Below are 21,326 nucleotides of genomic sequence, written 5' to 3' on the forward strand. Positions count from 1 at the left end.
AAAAAAAATCTTAAAGAGTAAAAGTCCGGGGTGAGTAGAGCATGCGACTCTTAATCTCAGGGTTCTGAGTATGAATGAGCCCCACATTGGGTGTAGAGATTACTTTAAAAAGTCACTTATTCAAATGCTGCTGTCTGTGTGTAAGGCATTTCTGAAACTCTCTCGAACTGCCTTCAGATCTAGTTATGGAATCTCCTAAAAAAAAAAAAAATCACAGAAATCACGGAATCAACGACTTGTGTCTGCTACCATCTGAGCTCTTAAAACCCAACCAGCCCTCCCACGCACTTTGCTTCTTCAAGAAGTCCAGCGCAGCTGGTCAGGCTCTGGTGACAGTCTCTATCCCAGCCATTTTCTCAGGCAGGCCCTTCTAGGTCTCTGGCGCCTCTTGATAAAGCTGACATCGGCTCTCTCAGCTTGTTTGGGGGCTCTATGGTTTCAGATAACTTCTCCCAGCCCTCAGCACCTGGGCTAAGGCCAGCCTAAGCCCTCAGCAACTGGGCTGAGACTTCACCTTATCACTCCTCCCACCCCCATTGGAGGGGGGGGGAATCTGTGGCTGGGAGGGCCCAGCCTCCAGCCCAGGCAGAAAGCCCCTCCATTACCAGATGAATGTGAGACTCATTAAGTATAAGGCTTCTCATTCTACAGGCCATTCTCATTAACGACCCTCGTGGTAGGGAGCTGAAAATGACCTCGGTTGAAACAAACACACCACAGCTAGAAGGTTCCGCTGGTCTGTCTCAGAGATACCTGACAACTGTTACTTGAAAAGAATTTAGAATCTTCACTTTCCTCTCAGCTCCAACCCAGATATCCTGAACACCGTGCCAAGACTATGTCACCCTTTGTATGGCTAAATAAGGGTCATGGTAGAGGACAGAGCCCCTCTCGTGACAGCGAGAGGCAGCCTTGGTCTAACCTGTCCTAGCTGAGGAGGAGTGGGGCACTTCCAAGGTCCCCAAAGTCAACAGTTCCTCTAAATAACTAACTCAAGACCACCAGGCAGCCCAATGGGTCTGCCTGAAACCCGGAGTCAGTAGGCTTTTCCGAGCTCACCCACGACACTCCTGCCTGAAGGAAGAGCCCCAGCCAGCACAAGCTGCCCTGGCCGGGTCCTTGCTGCGGCCTGAATGAAGGCTCAGTTTCACTCATTTCTCTCCACCCTCAGGCAAACTGCTCATTCCTCCGGACTCATGACACTCACCTGCCACCCAGCTTCAGTCTGCAACATCTACGTCCAGCCTCTCTGACCTGCAGGCTCCTCCATGGGAGGCCCTACTCCATTTCCCCACATTCCCTAGATGTCTCCCAACTCCTCAGGGGCTTTCTCTTTGCCCTAATTTCAGCATGTTGGGTCAGCCTCGGGGGTGGGGCGGTTCAAGCTCACCTGTTTGGGAGTTAAGCCCAAGAGTACAAAACCCAAGGTTTATTGCACGTTTACTGAGGGACGGCAACTCTGCCTCTGTTATTTAATATAGTCACCACAATAATCCTATGAGGTAGTGGTTTACTTTTTACTTTGGGAGACTGAGGCTGGATAAATGGGAAATCAAAGGTAACTCCAAAAAAGGAACCCCAATCTAAAAAAACAAAAAAACAAACCTAATCTGGTAAAAACAAAAACAGATTGAAACTTTTACAAACCCAAAAGGGAAAAAAAAAAAAAAAAGAAAGGAAAGGAAAGGAAAGGAAAGGAAAGGAAAGGAAAGGAAAGGAAAGGAAAGGAAAGGAAAGGAAAGGAAAGTCATTCTGGCTTATTTAAACTGCTATTCCCCACTATTAAATGGAAAATCAAGAGTGGAGTAGAAGGAGAGAATGCACAGAAATCACATTAAGGACATCGCATGTAGCAAGGACACAAGAAACGATAGAAACTATTTCTTACAATTTGCATTGAGGAGACAATTTCAGCTGAACCGGTTGCAGTTAGAGCCAGATGGAGGTCACGTTTTAGGTTTCAGGTGGCAGAACCTTCCTTCCCACTTTATGCTGACCACTCTGCCCCAGCTCCAGGGCCCTAATGTTGACCAGGAGGCTTAAGTGGGGAAAAAGAGTGAAAATCTGCCATGGCTTCCTCGGGTTCTCTAAGCCAGTGGTTCTCAAAGTGAGGTCCCCTAACCAGCGTCACTGGAAGGTTGTCAGAAATGCAAATTCTCAGGTCCCATCCCAGACCTACTGGTTGAGTCTCAAACTCTTAGGGAGGGTCAGAGTCATCTAGAAGGTTTGTTAGGGGGAGCCTGGGTGGCTCAGTCGGTTAATCGTCAGACTTCAGCTCAGGTCATGATCTCGTGGTTCGCGAGTTCAAGCCCCATGTCGGGCTCTGTGCTGGGAGCTTTGGAGCCTACTTCAGATTCTCTGTCTCCTTCTCTCTCTGCCCCTCCCTCGCTTACATTTCTTCTCTCTCTCTCTCTCAAAAATAAGTAAGTAAACATTAAAAAAATTTTTTAGAAGGTTTGTTATAACACAGGTTGCTGGGCCCCACCCCGAGGTTGTGCTCCGTAGGTCTGCGCATGTCTAACAAGTGCCCAGGTACTAAAGCCGCTTGCTGCTGCTGGCTGGCTGGGGACACTTGCCAGTAGAGGCTCCAGCTACCTTCTACAAAGGACAGGGGGGCCTGCAGAAGGCGGGGGCACGGCCACAGAGAGTCCCCACCTCCCGGCACAGAGACGAGCTCTCCCACAAACCATTATGAAGTGCTCAGAGGGAAAGCAAGCATTGGCACAATTCTGCCTGTACTTGGAGCAGATAAACTTCAAACAGCGTGAGTTGGGGTGGGAGATGATAACTTTTTACAAAAAGGGCAAAGATGGCCTTGAAAGAGGCAGAATGGTCTCCGCTTCAGGGATCTCAGGCCAAAGCCTACAAACAAATGACCTTTTTTTTCACTTTTCCCTTCCAGCCGCAGAACAAAATGTTATTTTAACCCTGGCAATAAATCCTCCCCCGCACCTCAGATGAGGTCTAGGCAGCGGAGTGCCTCTCATCCCTGGCTACGCACAATCATCAACCAGGGAGTGTTCAGAAATACCTAAGCCAAACCCTCAGAGCCTGATTTAATTTGACAGGGGGTGGCAGGTGATTGTACTGTGCAGCCACAACTGAGAATTGTTAGTCGGACTAGTCAGATCAGAATCTAAGGGAGGTTCCTGAATTAGACGGTCACCTCCAAGCTCTGACGCTTAGCGAGCTGGTAAACACAGAGCCGGCCCTGGACTCAACAACCAAACCAAACGGGAAAAACATACCAACCTAAGGGAGAGTCTTGTTTTTTGACAGTGATGTGTCTCCAAATACCCCTTCCCTTCTCCCACTAGCCCCCTCAGCTCCCCAACACCTTGTGGGGCGGGGCTGATAAAAAACAAAGATATAGTTGATTTGCACAGGAAACAGGAAATAGCTCATCGTGATGTAAACCAGGTGAAAAAGGAACCAGGATGTGTGAAAGATAAAATCTAGAGAACGCTGATCTAAAGAATAAAATGTCGCCCACCCATAAAAGCCCTAATGAAGTATTATTTCAAAGCCATGAGACTCCTGTTCGCTCTGTTTGTACAGCTGATGTTCAAGGTTAAGTTGCCATGTGACTAGAGGTAGGGATGGCTCAGTGAATCTGGAAGCCCTAGTAAGATGGCGGGGGAGAATCAGAGCAGTCGAATAGAAAGCGCAGGAACAGGATAAGGGACGGTGTGGGGGAAGAGAAAGCAGGGAGCTGAAGACAAGAACCGGCTTTAACCACAACTGTACTACAAGGAACACACAAGGTGCAAAGAAGAGAAGGTCGACTGACTGCTGCCACAGGGTGAGCTCAAGGCGTACCAGCTGCAGGCCTCGGCCTGGGGACAGGAATGCACCTGGTTGGCTGCAAGACTCTGGGCAGCGGAGGGTGATAGGAGGATGGGGGCCCACAGAGGATGGGAGGGGTTGGGGGGGGTGCTGAGGATCTGGGTGTAGTCTATTGTACCAAGGGTGAGGCACCCCCAAATCGTCTCTGTTATTGCAGACAATGCCCCAGACTCCAGCACCCTTAGTACCGCCCATTAGAATCACCTAGGGACTTCTACTTAACCAACTGAGCCACCCAGGCGCCCCCTGACCTAGGGACTTCTAAAAAATGCCAGTGCCCAAGCCATACTCCATACCAATTAAATCAGAATGTGCGGGGGTAGGAGCAGGGCATCTGTATTTTTTTTTTTTTTGAGACAGAGGGCGCAAGTGAGTGAGGGGCAGAGAGGGAGAGAGGGAGGGAGAGAAGGAGGGAGAAAGAGAGAAAGAGAGAGAGAGAGAGAGAGAGAGAGAGGCAGGGCTCACCTGAAGTGGGACACGAGCTCACGGAACAGTGAGATCATGACCTGAGCCGAAGTCAGATGCTTCACGACTCAGCCACTCAGGCGCCCTGGGCATCAGTATTTTTTTAAAGATTCCTCAAGTGATTCCAATGTACTGCAAAGGTTGAGACCCATCATCCTAAGTCCACATCAGGGCTGAGAAAAAGCATAGGAAGGGTAAACCGTTGAGAGGTGGTGGTGGTGTCACCAGAATGTTCACAATTAGAGAAAGTGACCCACAAGACTCCTCTCCTCACACATACCCCTTCTTCTTCCCCTGCCATACTTCCCAACATAAATCCCTTTGGAAATTAAGACGAATGTTAAACTAGAGGGAAAAAGTAATAAACTATTTAACGGTGGTTTGAGGGTTCCTTTCACGAGAGAGGAAGGGGCAGAAGCCTCTAGAATAGCCTACTCTTTGCCACACAAAGCATGTGCTCCATAAATATATGCTGATGGAGGGGGCAAGAATGCCCCAGGCTTCCTGTAGGTCTTGTGGTTCTATCACAGAAAAGTAACAGATGGGTCGCCCTAACCCCGGAGAAAAGCAATACTTTTTTCAACTTGTGTTCAGCCTGCGCTAAAGAATCCATCTCATTTCTCTTTTATGCCCTCAAATGCCGAAGCCACATGAAACCTCGTTTTTGCAATCTACCAGGAAGCAGATCGGTGCTGTTTCTGAAAGTGTGGTTCACGGACCCCTGCAAAACAATCTGTAGGATGATGGGGAAAATGCAGATCCCCGGGCCCAGCCCACCCCTCTGAACCAGAATGTCTGGTGTATGACAGGGAAATCTGCATTTTCGTAAGCCCTCCCCAAGTGATTCAGATATATATCAAAGTCTGAGAAGTAATGCTCCAAAGCTGGGTACCTACTATACTCCAGGGGCTACCCAAGGCTAATAAACTCAGGGTACAGGAAAAAATGTTACAACTCTTTACATGTATTTCTTACCTAAAAAAGTAAAAAAAAAAAAAAAAAAATTGCCCAGGCTATGAGATGTGAAGGAGTAGGGGAAGATGGACCAGTTAACTCAGAAGGTGCACAAGATAGCCTTAGGCCTAATAGAAATTTTCTACACCTTGATCCTGGCGAGGGTTACATGGGTATATATCTGTTTATCAAGACTCTGCACCCTGGATACTTTTTTTTTAATGTTTTTATTTATTTTGGGGAGAGAGAGACAGAGCACGAGCAGGGGAGGGACAGAGAGAGAGAGAGAGAGATTGGGAGACACAGAATCCGAAGCAGGTTCCAGGCTCCAAGCCCGACGCGGGGTTCGTGAAACTCAAACTCACCAACTGTGAAATCATGACCTGAGCCGGAAGTCGGATGCTCAACCGACTGAGCCACCCAGGCGCCGCGCAACCTGGATACTTTAAATGGGTGCATTTTACTGTATGTGAATCACACCTCAATAAAGTTGATTTTAAAGTTCTTTTATGTCAATAAATTTCATAAAAAAAAAAAACAAAAAAACAAAAAACAAAAAAAAAAAATAAAGTTCTTTTAAAAGATAAAAAACTGAGGGGCACATGGGTGGCTCGGTGGGTTAAGTGTCCGATTATTGATTTCCGCTCAGGTCATGATCTCATATTTTGTGAGATCAAGCCCCGCACCGGGCTCCGTGCTGACAGGGCAGGGCCTCTTGGGATTCTCTCTCTCACTCTCTCTGCCCCGCCCACCCCCCAAAAAAATATTTTTTTAAAGATAAAAAAGCAAGTAAATATTTAATATACAAACTACGAAGTTACACGTTAGTTATGTGATTTTTTAAGTAAATATATTTATAATAGGAGTCCATGCTCAAAATGTTCTCTATTGACAGGAGTCAGGAATCAAAATGTTTGGAAATTACTCCCCTAGGTGACTTGTTAACCTGATGCTCAGAGTTGGTCTGAAATGGATGAAAATCTTTCTGAAGTGTGGCAGAGCCCAAAAGACAGTGAAACGGGTCTCCATTCTCTCCTCGAAACCGGAGTCCAGCTCCTCTGTTCCCGCTTGTTTGAAATGATTTCTCCCTGGGCCTGAAATCCTAGGTCCTTCTGGATTCCTTCACTCCTTTTCCACCCCCACCCTGGAGCCTTGCCAATTGCAGAGTAGCCTTTAGGTAGAGATCAGAGATACCCGTAAATATGGTCAGGACCAGTAAGCAAATGAGAACCCTTTTATGGGAGGAAAACAAATCTGTATTTAGTTTCACCATTTAATGCTGCTATCTCTACACTATGTAAAAAGTAGAAAATCTATTGTTATCAGATGGTTCTCTGTCACTTATTCAACATTTTACCAAGATTCATAGGGCCGCTTATAATGTCGTTACGTTTCTTAGCTGAATTTCTGCAGAAAGCTGCAGAAATCGAAAGTCAGATTCGGCCAAATGAAAATAAACATGAAACAAATGTGAAAAGAGGATACAAATTCCCAAATGATTCCTACGGGCCCCACACCCCTCTGGGCCCTGATGTCACAGAAAACAGCAGTCTCTATGGCCATCAGCCTAACCGCGAGACTCCACGGACTGAGGACAACTGGCAACAGAAGGAACTTCCAGAAAGACTCCTCGGTAAATACGCCACACATATGACAGGTAACATGCAAAAGTAAAAGGCAAACCTTTGAAACAAACATTGTGCTAAGTGAAAGAAGCCAGACACAGTGGGACAAATACCGTAGGATTCCATTTGTAAGAAATATCCAGAAAAGGCAAATCCACAGAGACAGATTAGAGGTTGCCGGGGACCGGGGAGAGGGGAAGACAGGGTGACTACAGATGGGTATAGGGTTCCTGTTTGGGGTGAGGAAAATGTTCTGGAACTAGATAGCCGTAATGGGTGTACAACATCGTGAATGTACTTATTGCCATTGAACTCTACGCTTTTTCCCCCCCCAGTTTGAAGGTCATTCTTTTTTTTTTAATTTTAATTCCGGCATAGTTAATACGCAGCGTTATATTCGTTCCAGGTGGATGTTATAGTGGTTTCAGCGATTCTAACATTACTCAGTGCTCATCAAGGTAAGTGTGAACTGTAACACTTGAAAATGGTAAAAAAAAAATAAATAAATAAAGACCATTACAAGCAAAAAATAAGACCAATAAAATGCAAAAGAAAAATGAAAGATGGAAATAAGAAGCAACTGCTAAGAATTAGGCGCCAAGTAAGGAAAACGTAAATTTGAGCATTAGGTCTCAGAGCGGCTGGAGACCCAGAAATATGTAATGAGTTAAAACCACGATGAGGTAAGATTTCACATTACGTGTATTGGCACAAATTTTAAAAGGCTGACGATGTCTCCTCCAGCCAGGCTTGCAGGTTTTTGAAGGCCATAGCCTGCTGCCGCCTCCTTTGCCTGGCAAAGCAATAAAAGCTATTGTACCTCTTTATCTGTTCCCCGCCCCGCAAAAAAAGGCCGATGATTGTCAAACGGCGAGGATATGAAGCAAGGGAATGCTCCTTTCTCCCAGTGGTAGTAAAACCTTGTATACACACTCGGAAGACAAGTTGGTACCATCTCATAAAACTAAAGATAAACGTAGAATTCTACTACTAGACATCTAGGGAACTCTTGGTACACACGGAGAGACATCCCATAAAATTCAACGCATCAGGGTTTGGAACAGCAAAAAATTAAAAAACAATCTATATTTTGATAATGAGAAAACATTGACATATAAAGTGCACACATTTCCTACAAAAGAAAGCTCTGCATTTGAAAGAGCTAAAGCAGGGGACTCGGAGCAAAATGGAGGTCCATGCAGCAAGTGCCCAAATGTTGAAAAGTAAACCATCAAGCTCCGAAGTGGTTCAATAAAACACGTTCCATCTTCCTGTCTCAATAACATACTTTCATAATGAGCTGGAAAGCCAAGTTCGAACGGAGAATTCTCAGACTCCACCAAGTTCTCTGGTGGATATAGAAGGATATAGAAGAATGGATATAGAAGGGATATATAGGATATAGATAGAATAGGATAGAGGAGGATGAAGAAAGTCGGCCCTGGCTTGCAACTCTGGCCTACCACTTCTCTCTTCTCACCCGCGGCTGTGTCCCACACTGCTGGAGCCATCATACGGAGGCAACAGACATGCCAGCCGCATGTAGGAAGACCTGGGGAAGAAGCCATCCAGGCTGTGGCAGTGGGTTCGGGAATTCCAGGGTCCCAGAAACCCAGAGCATGGTCTAGAATTAAAGTGGGGACTAGAGGTTCTAGATGGCCTCATGGACTCCTCAAAGAGTGAGTAGGGACACAACTAAAAGAGGGCCAGAACTAGGGTTGTGAAGCAGAGGCCCCAGGGCAGAAGTCCATCTTGTCCAGGTCTCCAGACGGTACAGAAACATAAAGAGGGCTCTGTCCATTAGGGGTGAGTCTCAGAATCATCATGTTGTGCACACAAAAGCAAATTAAATCCAGTATTTGCACACCTAGTATTGATATCATTTATAGGCTTGAAACCAGGCAAAACGATACGAAATATTGCTTAGAAAGACACACTAGAGGCGCCTGGGTGGCTCAGTCGGCTGAGTGTCCGACTCTTCATTTCAGCTCTGGTCATCATCTCACGGTTGTGGGATCGAGCCCCACATTGGGCTCCACACTGAGCATGGAGCCTACTTGAGAATCAATCTCTCTCTCTCTCTCTCTCTCTCTCTCTCTCTCTCTCCCTCTGCCCCTCTCCCCTACTCGCTCTCACTCTCTCTCTCTAAAATAAGTTTTTAATTCAAAAAAAGAAATGCACACATATATTTAAAAAACAGTAAATGTGTGGAAAAAATAAAAATCAAACGCAGACCTGTATCAGTATGATTGCAAATTGGTACAGCCACTACAGAAAGTACAGAGATTCCTCAAAAAGCTAAAAACTGAACTACCGTAGAATCAGCAATCCCACTTCTCGATATATATCCCCCCAAAAATGAAATCAGTATCTCAAAGAGATACCGGCACTGCCATGTTCAGTGTAGCATTATTCACAGTAGCCAAGATATGGAAACAACTTAAATGTCCATCAACCGATGAATGGATAAAGAAAATGTGGCACACGGATGCAGACACAGATATACAGATATGCCAAGGAATATGCATGATTCAAAAGAAGGAAATCCCGCCACTTGAAACAACATGGATAAACCTAAAAGACAGTATGCTAAGTGAAATAAGCCAAACACAAATAACTGTATGATCTCTTATACGTAGAATCTGAAAAGTCACACCCACACAAGGTCAAATGGTGGTTGCCAGGGACTGGAGTGGGGAATGGGGTTGGCAAGGGGATCCCGGTCAAAGGATACAAATTTTCAGTTATAAGATGAACAAATTCTGGAGCTCTAAGGGACACCATGGTGCCTGTAGATAACAATAATGTATTCTCAAAATTTGCTAAGAAAGTTGATCAGAAGTGTTTTCATCATCAAAAAAAAAGAGGGAAAATTGATGAGGAGATAGATAGGTTAATTAGCTTGACTGAGGGGAATTATTTCATAATGTATGCATATATCAAAATATCACATGGTGGGGTGCCTAGCTAGCTCGGACTCGATCTTGGGGTCAGGAGTTCAAGCCTCACTTGGGTATACAAATTACTTAAAAAAAACAAAAACAAAAACAAAATACCACATTGTAATACCTTAAATATAAACAATGTTTATTAGTCCATGCTACCTCCATAAAGCTGAGGAGGAAAATAGAACAGTTTATTTATCTCTAGTTATCACGTATAAGATGGGGGAGATGATCAAGAAAGAGAATTTGGGGGGAGGGATAACAGCAGTATTGTATTTCTGAAGTTGATTCATGGGTACACAGGTAACTCATTGTATGCTTTATATATTTTCATAAGACTCAAATACCACATAATAAAAACTTCAGAGAGAAAATTACTTTAAAAGTAAACAATTTATGCCCTTTTAACTGGCATAAATGTAAAAAGTCTCATAATACGAAGTGCCAGCTGGCCATAAGATGGGGACACTGGGACTCTCAAACATGAAAATATTTGTCAGAATCTAGAAAAGTTGAAACTGCAACCATTCAACACTCAACACAGCAATTCCACTTCGTAATGACCCACTCTGGAAAAGCACCAGAGACATGTATATTCTTGACAGCATGGTTTGTTATAGCAAAAAAAAAAAAAAAATTGGAAATATCCCAGATGCCCATTATTGGAGCAGTAGGCACTGAACTGTGCTATAAATCATATGAAATACTATACAGCTGTTAAAATGAATAAATTGGAGCCTTATGTATCAACATGAATAGATCCCCAAAAAGTAACACAGAGTAAAAACTCTGAATACATAAAACATGGGGCGCTGGGCTAACTCAGTCAACCTATCTTGGAGTTGTAAATTCGAGACCCATGTTGGGTATAGAGATTACTTAAAAATAAAATCTTTAGGGGCACCTGGGTGGCTCAGTTGGTTAAGTGTCTGACTTCAGCTCAGGTCATGATCTCATGGCCCGTGAGTTGGAGCCCCCATCAGGCTTTGTGCTGACAGCCCAGAGCCTGGAGCCTGCTTCACATGCTTGTGTCTCCCTCTCTCTCTCTGCCCCTCCCCTGCTCACGCTCTGTCTCTCTCCTACAAAAATAAACATTTAAAAAATTTAATAAATAAAATAAAATCTTAAAAAAATACAAAACAATACTACATTTTGTGCATATATATATATATGCACACACACAAATACACACACACACAAATGTATGTGGGAGGAAATTTTAAAAGCATGGGGGTGCAGAACACACATCATAATCCTAACTGATGTTGCTTCTGAAGACTGGAGGGAATGAGACTAGGAAATAGAAAGTAGTTTTAAGCTTGTTATGGTTTTTATTTTCCTTTAAAAGATAAGCAAAAATGAAAAAACGTAAATATTTATTCTGAGATGAGTTGTAATCTTATTATATAGTACTTTCTTTTATAGAACTTTTGTTATATTACATATTGAGAGTATATACATACTCTGATGCTCGTCACATTATTCTTTGCAATTTGGGCGGTTTTTTTTTCAATTTATTAAATAGTCAATTAAACCTCTTCCCATCTACCCACCCCACCCAAAGTTACAATTAACCAAACGGGAGAAAGGCATACAAACAGGAAAGAGCCCAGAGGAAACACCCACATTGGCAAAAAACCACAAAGCTAGTTGAAAACGCTCAGGCAGCCCGCTTTACACAGTTAAACAGTCACGTTTGAAAAACAAAAAACAAAAAAACTTGAATTAACGAAAGGTCGCACTTCACACAGCTACTTCACAACACAAGTGGCTAGTTAAGAAACCGTGCAGTGATCTGGATTCCACAGTAACTGCCAGCTACCTGCTATGCGACCTTCGGTAAATTTCTGAAGAGGTCTGGGCCTGAGTTTCTTTATATTAAGATGGGATTTATAACACCTATCTCGAGAGCTATAGTAAAGACTCTCTTGGATACCATCTCTAAAGTGCTTATCATAATGCTTGATAGCTATTTGTTCAATGAATGGTAGTTATTGTTTGCGACAGACCTGGGATTAGAACTCCACGTGTGGGCATGTCTTTCAGTAAAGCAAAATAGAAATATCTAAACTGATGCACCAAAACAAATAAATACCCAACAGTGAAGCAAGCCCTTGTTGACTAACATGTACTGCTAAAAGCAATATAAGAGAAAGACTAGAACTGCACGATAGATAGGAGAAATCCTATCCATGAATATACAAGAATTTTTATATAAGGAAATATAAAGGAAATTTACTAAGTCCAGCAAATTGCAAACTGCCCTCAGGCAGAGAAAGGTAATGGTTAAGTTCAATATGAGTATCAATTGGTCAACAGATCCCATTAACCTGTAATCCACAAGGAAAGTCCTTTAGCCTTCCACATGTCAAGTTTTAGATGATTTTATGAATTTTCTAAGAAAGGGGAATAGTTTTAAAACATACTTGGGGAAAAAACATATTTTCGAGGTGTTGAGTCAAAAAAAAAAATACTCCCAAGAGCCCTATTATGAAGACACAATGCACTTTAATGGATTAAAAATTTGTAATTCTCCTATTCAAAAGTGATGAAAAAGGAAATAAAAAATACAACTAGACCAATAAATGTAGTAAGTAAAAATTCATCACTTCACTAATAAGTTTAAACTTATGGTTTAAAATGGTTTTGATGTTTCAAACCACACACACACACACACACACACACACACACACACACCCCACACAAATACCAGAATAATATTCATAAAACAAAAAACTAAAGTTCCTTAAAAAAAATACTAAAGTTTTTAAACATATTGTGTGTAAGAAATTGAAAGTTTCTATGGGGCGCCTGGGTGGCTCAGTCGGTTAAGCGTCCAACTTCGGCTCAGGTGACGATCTCACGGTCGGTGACTTCGAGCCCCGCAACGGGCTCTGTGCTGACAGCTCAGAGCCTGGAGCCTGTTTCAGATTCTGTGTCTCCCTCTCTCTCTGACCCTCCCCCGTTCATGCTCTGTCTCACTCTGTCTCAAAAATAAATAAACGTTAAAAAAAAAATTGAAAGTTTCTAAACATACTGGATATGCAACATTTTTAAACAATTATGGATTATGTCTTCATAGGTTTTTTCCTGAAGATTCAAGTCCTATTATAAGATAATCAGGGAAATTTGAATGCCAACTGGATATTAAAGTATATTGAAATTGTAACTGTAAAAAATTATAATTGTTGTACTGAGGTTATGTGAATAAAATAGAGTCCTTACCCTTTAGAGATACTAAAGAATTTACAAAACACATAACCCGTTGGAGCCAGGGACAGGGATGGAGAGGGGGAAATAAATGAAATAAGATTGGCCATGGGGCGCCTGGGTGGCGCAGTCGGTTAAGGGTCCAACTTCAGCCAGGTCACGATCTCGCGGTCCGTGAGTTCGAGCCCCGCGTCGGGCTCTGGGCTGATGGCTCAAGAGCCTGGAGCCTGTTTCCGATTCTGTGTCTCCCTCTCTTTCTGCCCCTCCCCCGTTCATGCTCTGTCTCTCTCTGTCCCAAAAATAAATAAATGTTGAAAAAAAAAATTTTTTTTTAAAAAGATTGGCCATATTGTGAAGACTGCTGAATTGAAATGATGGGCACATGGCAGTTCATTATGCTCTTTTCTCTACTTTAGTATATTTTGAAAATATCCAGAGTAAACAATTAAAAGAGAAATACGTATTTAAAACTAAAAGCCAGGGGCGCCTGGGTTGCTCAGCCGGTTAAGCGGCCGACTTCGGCTCAGGTCAAGATCTCGCGGTCCGTGAGTTCGAGCCCCGCTTCGGGCTCTGTGCTGACAGCTTGGAGCCTGGAGCCTGTTTCAGATTCTGTGTCCCCCTCTCTCTCTCTGCCCCTCCCCTGTTCATGCTCTGTCTCTCTCTGTCTCTCTCTGTCTCAAAAATAAATAAACATTAAAAAAAAAAAAAAAAACTAAAAGCCAATGCTAATTGAAGAATTTTTAGTAACAAAACAGGAAAGAACCAAAAATAAAATAAAATAAAAAGGTAACAAGGCCTTACAACTCCTTGTTATTCAGTATAGTGCTAGAACATTCTATCCCTTTCTATCTTCTACCCTCCACTCTCCTTTCCTCCTCCCAGATTTCCTGGGTTACTGTGACTTAGGAGGACTCCCTCTACACTCATTCATGATGTACCCCCAACTTAGAAACATACTTTCAAATTGGTGCCTCAAAACATATTCAATAATCTTTTTTTTAATAACGGAGCACATTCAGCACTTTTTAAAATTGTTTACCATTTTGTCCTAAACAAACTTTAAAAGAAAAAAAACTATCTCATTTACCTCATCCATTTAAAACACCTGTATTTCGTATGCTTTTACTACACATATATTGGGGGTTAGTAATCTAAAATTTTTTCCTAAAAATCACAAGATCAAAAGATCGATGGCCACCATTTTGCACACCAAGACATCACTTAAAAGTTTTTAAGAAGGAGCCAAGGGTGAACAGTACTACTACATCAAGAAAAATGGAGCAGAAGTGCACAGGGAGACAAAACACCGGGAGAAAGACTATGGTCGGAGACAATCGTTCACTAATTGAACAGACGTTCAACCAGAAGTGGGATGGGACGGAACTGGGCAGGAAGGAGACAGGAGCCCTCAAGAGAAAGGCTTGGTGATTAAGGTATTGAGAAAGGTGAAGAGGGAGTTGGGGCAGGGTCAGAGACCCCGCCCTGGAGGAAAGAAGAGGACAGTGACTGATAGGCAGCATATTCAGGTACTGATGAGAGGAAGAACCCAGATGAAGCAGGAAGGCAGGGTCAGCCCGTGTACAAATGGAAGCCATCTTTGGATATGTGACAGCTGAACCCTAGGGAGTGAGCTCTCTCAGGGAGACACTGGGAAGACAGGTCAAAAGGTTTAACCCAAATTCGGGGCACACTAGATTTAGGAGGCCAAAAAAACGAACAAGGGGAAACCCACAAGCAGCTGCCTGAGGGAAAAGCCGCACTATTTCAAAGTGGTCCCAAGAATGGGCGGTCACCAGTTTGGGCCACCAGGGAGACGTTGGGGCAGGAGCACTGGGAGAGGACACTGCAACATCGAGGAACCTTGAGGAGGCCCTTTCAGGGCAGGCGGTGCGTACTAGCTTCGGAGATCAGAAAAGTGATAATGAGGGGCGCGGAGGCGGCAAGGAATGGACGCCCAAGCGAAAGGGCCAGCTCGCTGCGGTGGAGACGGATCCCGCTGCGGTGGAGACGGATCCCGCTGCGGAGGGTGCAACACGCCTAGAAAGGACGACAGCGCCGAGGGAAAGACTCAAGATTCCAGACAGTGGGGGCGTTTTCCTTCGTTCTCAAACCTGCCTCCAAAAGTTCTAGACCCAGGCTCGCCCCAAAATACTGTATCCCCGCAGTCTTCCCCGGAGCGATATCGGGTTGGCCAAATTCCAGAGAAGATCTGGAGGCGCTGGACGGAGGGGAACCGCCACCAGCAGAAGCACGGGCGGGGCAGGGGCTCTCCCAGGGGAGCAGAGAGGCGGGACGCCGGAGGCAGAGGCGGTCGGGTACAACGTCCGCGCCCGTCGCGGAGCAGCGGGCCCCCGACGGTGCTCCCAGACCCGGGCCTGGGGAAGCCGCCCCTTCTCCGTGCACTCACCTCTCCGACTGCGAATAGCGGCATCGGCCCAGCAGGTTGAGTTTGCAGAGGTGCAGGTCTTCGCACGGTCTCTGGCAGTACTTGCGACGGCAGACCCGGGCTCGGGTGGTGGCCACCACGAAGCCGGTGACCCTGGCCCTGTCGCCGGTCTCCAGCAACACGAATCGGTCGGGCCCAGCCGCCTCCAGCACTTCGCGGAGCTGCGCCTCGGTGAGCGCGATCTTTTCGAGCAGCGCGTCCAGGGCCATGCGGCCCCCGTGGGCGCACAGGATTTTGGTGATGAAGCAGCACACCTCCGGGTCCGCCATGGCGCGCTGCGCTGGCCGGCCGCGGCGCGGGACGCTGCTCCGGGGAGAATCGAAACTTATAGGAGCCCCGGGGGCGGGGGCGGGAGCGGGCGGTGCTGCGCTGGGCGCGCCCGGGACCAGCGAGCGCGCGCTCCTCGCCGCCGTTAGCTGAGCCCAGCGGTTTCGTTTTCCCGCTCGGCCCTGGGTCGGGAGGCCGGAACTCGCCGACCCGATCCCCTTGCCGGACTGAAAGTGAACCGCGACGGCAGCCGAAGGGAAAGAAAGCGAACGGCGCGTGCGGGTCTGCCGGCGACTTCCGCAACCGCCGGACCCCTTCGCTGGGTTCTTGGCTCCGCCAGGGTGACGTTCCCCAGCTGGGCACAGCGAGGCTTCTTCCGAAAGAATTGAAACTAAAAATGATCTGGGGCCCCGGTGGAGTTTTTTATAAGCCAGCCCGTGTGGCGAATGACGCGAGTCTTAGGAGCCCCCTGGAGGAGTTCTCTGTTCTCCGCCCCACCCATTCCGGGAAAAGAACCGACCCTAGCGAGCGCTCGCCCGAAGCTGGGTGCCCGGCCTCCGCTCTTGGTGAATCTTCTCAACAACTCCAAGGATTAGATGCTATTATCCTAATTCTGTACTTCAGGAAGTAAGTAACTGGAGTAGACACAACCATTAAGCTGGAACCTGGATGTACCCGAGGTTCTCCAGATCTGGCCCCACGCCCCAGATCGTGGTCCACCTGGCCAGGACCGATGTGCACTTTCTCCCCCAACACCATGCCCTCTTAAAGAGCAACGATTATTGCTCTCGCTCTTTTTCGTCTTCGCAAGAGCTTTTTGGAGAAACCCCCCCTTCTTGCCACTGTTTTGCCTGCCTGTAATCGGTAACTGGGGTGTCCCAAGTACCACTTAATTCTCAAGGGCAAGTGGTCACAGAGAGGCATGCTTAGACATATCCCGAAATTTCAGATGGGTTCCTCTCTTTGTGCGTTTGGACAAGGCCTTATCCCTTGTGGAGACCCTCTTGGACCCCCAGAGTCGGTATAAAGATTGTCTTAAAGTGAAAACATTCGGGCTACAGTAGATGCAGAAGGAATTTTTGCCTGAAATTCTCAATCTCAAAGCAGAGCCTCCTTAAGATACAGCTGCCATTAACCCCCTTCCAAGGGAGCTTCCTGCTAATTCAGCCACCCAGGGAAGACAGACTGCCCATCCATTAGCATCAGAAAGCCCAATAGAACCTTCCTTATTCTCCCATTGAAGCTCTAAATAAACTCTTTTGTTAAATTGAGATAGATAAACTTCAGCTATTCCAGGACTTTTCCATTACTGGGAGCTCCCCCCACCTCCCAATGGGAAAATAAACCTTGTCTTTTCCCCTGTTAATCTGTCTATTGTCAGTTAATTTGCAGACCCCCAACCACCATATCCAACCCTATCCAAGTTGGAAGAAGAAAAAGGTTTTCCTTCCAACACTCCCAAGTTAAAAAAAAAAAAAAAAGGGGAGGGGGGTCATTGATCAGATAGGAAATAAACCTTTTTAAAAAAATTTATAGAATTCATGGGCACCTGGGTGGCTCAGTCGGTGAAGCATCCGACTTCGGCTCAGGTCATGATCTCCCAGTTTGCGAGTTTGAGCCCTGTGTCGGGCTCTGCTGACGGCCCTGGATTTGCCCAAAGCCCTGCTTTGGATTCTGTCTCCCTCTCTCTCTGCCCTTCCCCCACTCACACTCTTTCTTCTTCTTTTAAAACTTGTGTGTATGTATGTATGTAATCTCTACAACCAAGGTGGGGATAGACCTCATGACCCGAGATCAAAATCACATGCTCCTCTGAGGCAGGTAGGCACCCCCATTTTGAAGAATTTCTTAAGTTTACAACTGAATCCTATAAATTAAAAAAAAGGGTTTTTTTTATATTTATTTTTGAGAGAGAGAGGCATTCTTCAAATGATCAACAGAAATTTTCAGTTTGGTAATTCATGGTGGATGAACTGTGTCTCTCAGGAATAGAGTTCTTTGGCATAAAAACCAGCCAAACATGGGGCCCACACAGGATCATCTGGCTTGTTCCCGCTAGCTATCACTTCCATAATTGTCTTCGATCCACTTGGCCTTATTTGTGTTCTAACAGGTTCCCAGGACAGGGTTTGCACTGTCAAATTCAACATAGCATTTTCCATGTGACCCTTACATTAGTTAGTCGCTCTGAATATGCAAAAGTTAAAAAACTAAAAACTAAAAACTGGTCCCTGCCCCCAAGAAGCTTGTATTTGAGAAGACATGAAAAAAATATTAAAACATAAAGGAATCGGTGGCTAAATGCTGCGATGGGTATATAGGAGAATGGAGGAGGAAGAGTACAGTCTGGCTAAAATGTTGGGAATAGAGGTCTAAAATTCTCAATTCAAATCCATGAAAAACAATTACAAGGGAAAGTGGGAAGGGAAGAGGCAGACATTTGGGGGAAATTTTGAAATTCCTGCTGTCACAGGTTGCATTCCCCTGATAAGGAGTTGAGATGTTCAGACGATTCCCTGGGGTGTAACACTGGAGAAAGTCAAGGGAAGACGTAGACTAGGCCTATGGCAGCTGTCAGACAGTGATACGGATCTGACAAAGTTTGCCAGCCCGATGGGGAGCAGGAGTGAAATGTTGCAGGATTTTGTTTTACCTCAATACCCAGGAATCACTGTCTCACCGCTTCAGAGAATGAAGAGATGGACACAAATGAGCAGCCGGCAAAAGTTTATTAGAGTATCAGATTAGACAGTAAGAAGAGTGTGAAAGCTCTCTTTGCACAGAGGAGACATTCGAAAGTGAATGCCCAGGACTATAGGCCAGGGTCCTTGTTTTATAAGGTTCTGGTCGCCCCCCTCCCTTTCCCTCCCCTCTTGTGTCTTCTCAGGTTTTACCCTTATTGGCTTGACAACTGTAGGTGCTGGGTTGTCCGTTCCTATTGGCTCGTTTCCATTGTATGAGGGGTGGCCTATGGCCATATCATTCCTTGTGAGTCATACCTCTTTGGTCTACTTATTTCTAGTCAGGTCTTTTTGTCAAATTCCTGAGAAACCCCAGGGAGGGTAGGTGTGGTATCTGTTACATTCTTAAGAGGAACCTTATGCCCAGAGGGGTTTGCTGTGGTCAGACACTCCCAACATTGTTCCAAAATATGTGTCCCCCCTCCCGCCCCCAGGAAACTCAGGCCCTAATTTTTCCCTCTCTGCCTATTTTATCCTATTTTTCCCTATCATGCTAACATTGGGCAGAAAAGCCCAAGCCCTTGTACCTGCTCAGTCGTGGCCAGGGGCCACTGGACAAGTACATGACTCGGGCTCAAACACTGGAACAGATCCCGAAGGAGCTAAAGCTGGAGGGTATCAGCTCCACACATCTTCTAGCTGTTGGGCAGCAAGCCCTGCCTTGAAGGGGGTCTGACTGACACACTCTTGTCCACTACAGTCACCCTGTGTGCCACATGGATCTATTTGTCCATCCGTATTCAGGGGACGGCTCCTTCAGGGCTTCGTGGGCTACTCTTCTTCCTGTAAGGAAACTTAGAAGAGGAAAACTAATGGAATGAACTCTAGCCCCTGTCACTGCAGTGGGTTGCAAGGCCACAACTAGCCCTTAGCATAGCCCTCCACCAAAGGGACCCCAGGGTGGTTCAATACCTTAACTGTCCCACTCTTGATTTTGGCTCAGTTCATGATCTCACGATTCTTGAGTTTGAGCTCCATGTCGGGCCCCGCATCCAGCTCCACGCTGACAGCATGGAGCCTGTTTGGGATTCTCTCTCTCTCTCTCTCTCTCTCTCTCTCTCTCCCTCTCTGCCTCTCCCCTGTTCAAACGTGTGTATGTGTGTGTGCATGCGCTCTCTCTCTTTCTTAAAAAAACAAACATAAAAAAAATTTATTTGAGCATCTCAAATCTCCCACTGCAGAGATTTCCCTTCACCACTGCTTTTCAAGACTATAGCCACCCTCGGGGCGCCTGGGTGGCGCAGTCGGTTAAGCGTCCGACTTCAGCCAGGTCACGATCTCGCGGTCCGTGAGTTCGAGCCCCGCATCAGGCTCTGGGCTGATGGCTCAGAGCCTGGAGCCTGTTTCCGATTCTGTGTCTCCCTCTCTCTCTGCCCCTCCCCCGTTCATGCTCTGTCTCTCTCTGTCCCCCAAAAAATAAATAAACGTTGGAAAAAAAGAAAAAAAAGAAAAAAAAAGACTATAGCCACCCTCCATTTTCAGCTTGTACTGCATACTGGGATGACTCATTCACATCCCCAACTTGGGCTTTTTCCTTCCTCCTTTAGCTGGTTATTGTGGGGCCCCCTCATATGGTCCTAGGAGTAAGCTAGGGCTGGGACGCCAATGTAACCTAATGAATGACATGGAGACATGGGCTGTGTATTCATGCAGCTTGTCTGTACCTTCTGGTCTTGGTTGTGCTCCATATCAGATGGACCAGTTTCATCTTAGGATGGCTTTAAAAAAATTTTTTTTAACATTTTATTTATTTTTGAGACAGGGAGAGACAGAGCATGAACAGGGGAGGGTCAGAGAGAGGGACACACAGAATCTGAAACAGATTCCAGGCTCTGAGCTGTCAGCACAGAGCCTGATGCGGGGCTCGAACTCATGGACTGCGAGATCATGACCTGAGCCGAAGTCGGACGCCTAACCGACTGAGCCACCCAGGCACCCCTTCTTAGGATGGCTTTAATGTTAGGCCTGCCTGACCTGTCGATGTGTCCGATAGGCCCTAGCTTGTGATGGCCCATTCTGAACCCATGATCATTTGTTTTCTCTACCGGGGCCCGGTAGCAAGCTAGGAGCTGCTTTTTAGAAGGAGTGTAACTCTTCACCACAGTGGGTAGGAACTTGTTCCGTAATCCCAGGGGTCTACATTGTGATTCTACTGGGATGTGCCACCAATGCCACACTTATTCCATCACTGACACCTCCAACACTGTAGGCTCTGCTCGATTATATAATCTGAACAGAAGGGCTGTTTGTATCACAGCCTGGACCTACTGCAGAGCTCCTTCCTGCTCTGGGCCCACTCAAAGCCAACAGCTTTCCATGTAACCCAGTATGTGGGCAGCAGGACTGTTCTTAGGTATGAAATGTGTCTTCTCAAGAACCCAAAGATTCCTAACAGGCTTTGCGTTTCGTTTTTTTTCCAGGAAGGGATAGGAGATGTAGCAAGGCGTCTTTTTGGGGGGAGGAGATGTCCCAGAGTGCTGCTGGATCATCGGTCCCCCAGAATCTTTGGTGAAGTGGCAGGTCACAAATTGTTGTAGGACTTATCTCCCGCTCTCTGGAGTGGGTATGTCATACCAAACCTCTAGCACAGTCTCCGCCTTTTCCTCCTCCTGCCTGAGCAGTACGGTATCATCCGTGAAATGGGTCAACGGGATGTTTGTGGGATGTCCAAACGTTCTGGTTCTCTTCAGACGATATCACAACGGAGGACTGAAGAGTGAACACAACCCCGTGGCAAAACAGGAAATACTTGCTATCCATTCCGTGGGGATATGAACTATTTCTGACCCTCTTTTGTTGAATGGGATAGAAAGAATGCATTTGCCAA

The 21,326-nt window shown here is 45.8% G+C and overlaps 1 protein-coding gene across 1 annotated transcript in view; it reads right to left on the reverse strand.

The window, feature by feature from the left end:
* ZC3HAV1 (zinc finger CCCH-type containing, antiviral 1) overlaps positions 1 to 15,864 on the reverse strand; it is a 63,131-nt gene extending 47,267 nt beyond the window's left edge. The window contains exon 1 of the mRNA XM_043589684.1: positions 15,453 to 15,864. Within this exon, the coding sequence (XP_043445619.1) occupies positions 15,453 to 15,760 (308 nt within the window). The 5' untranslated portion in view covers positions 15,761 to 15,864. The remainder of the gene's footprint in view (positions 1 to 15,452) is intronic.
* Positions 15,865 to 21,326: the final 5,462 nt, after the last annotated feature.

Source organism: Prionailurus bengalensis, chromosome A2 (assembly GCF_016509475.1).
Source record: "Prionailurus bengalensis isolate Pbe53 chromosome A2, Fcat_Pben_1.1_paternal_pri, whole genome shotgun sequence".
In the NCBI taxonomy this organism is placed as follows: domain Eukaryota; kingdom Metazoa; phylum Chordata; class Mammalia; order Carnivora; family Felidae; genus Prionailurus; species Prionailurus bengalensis.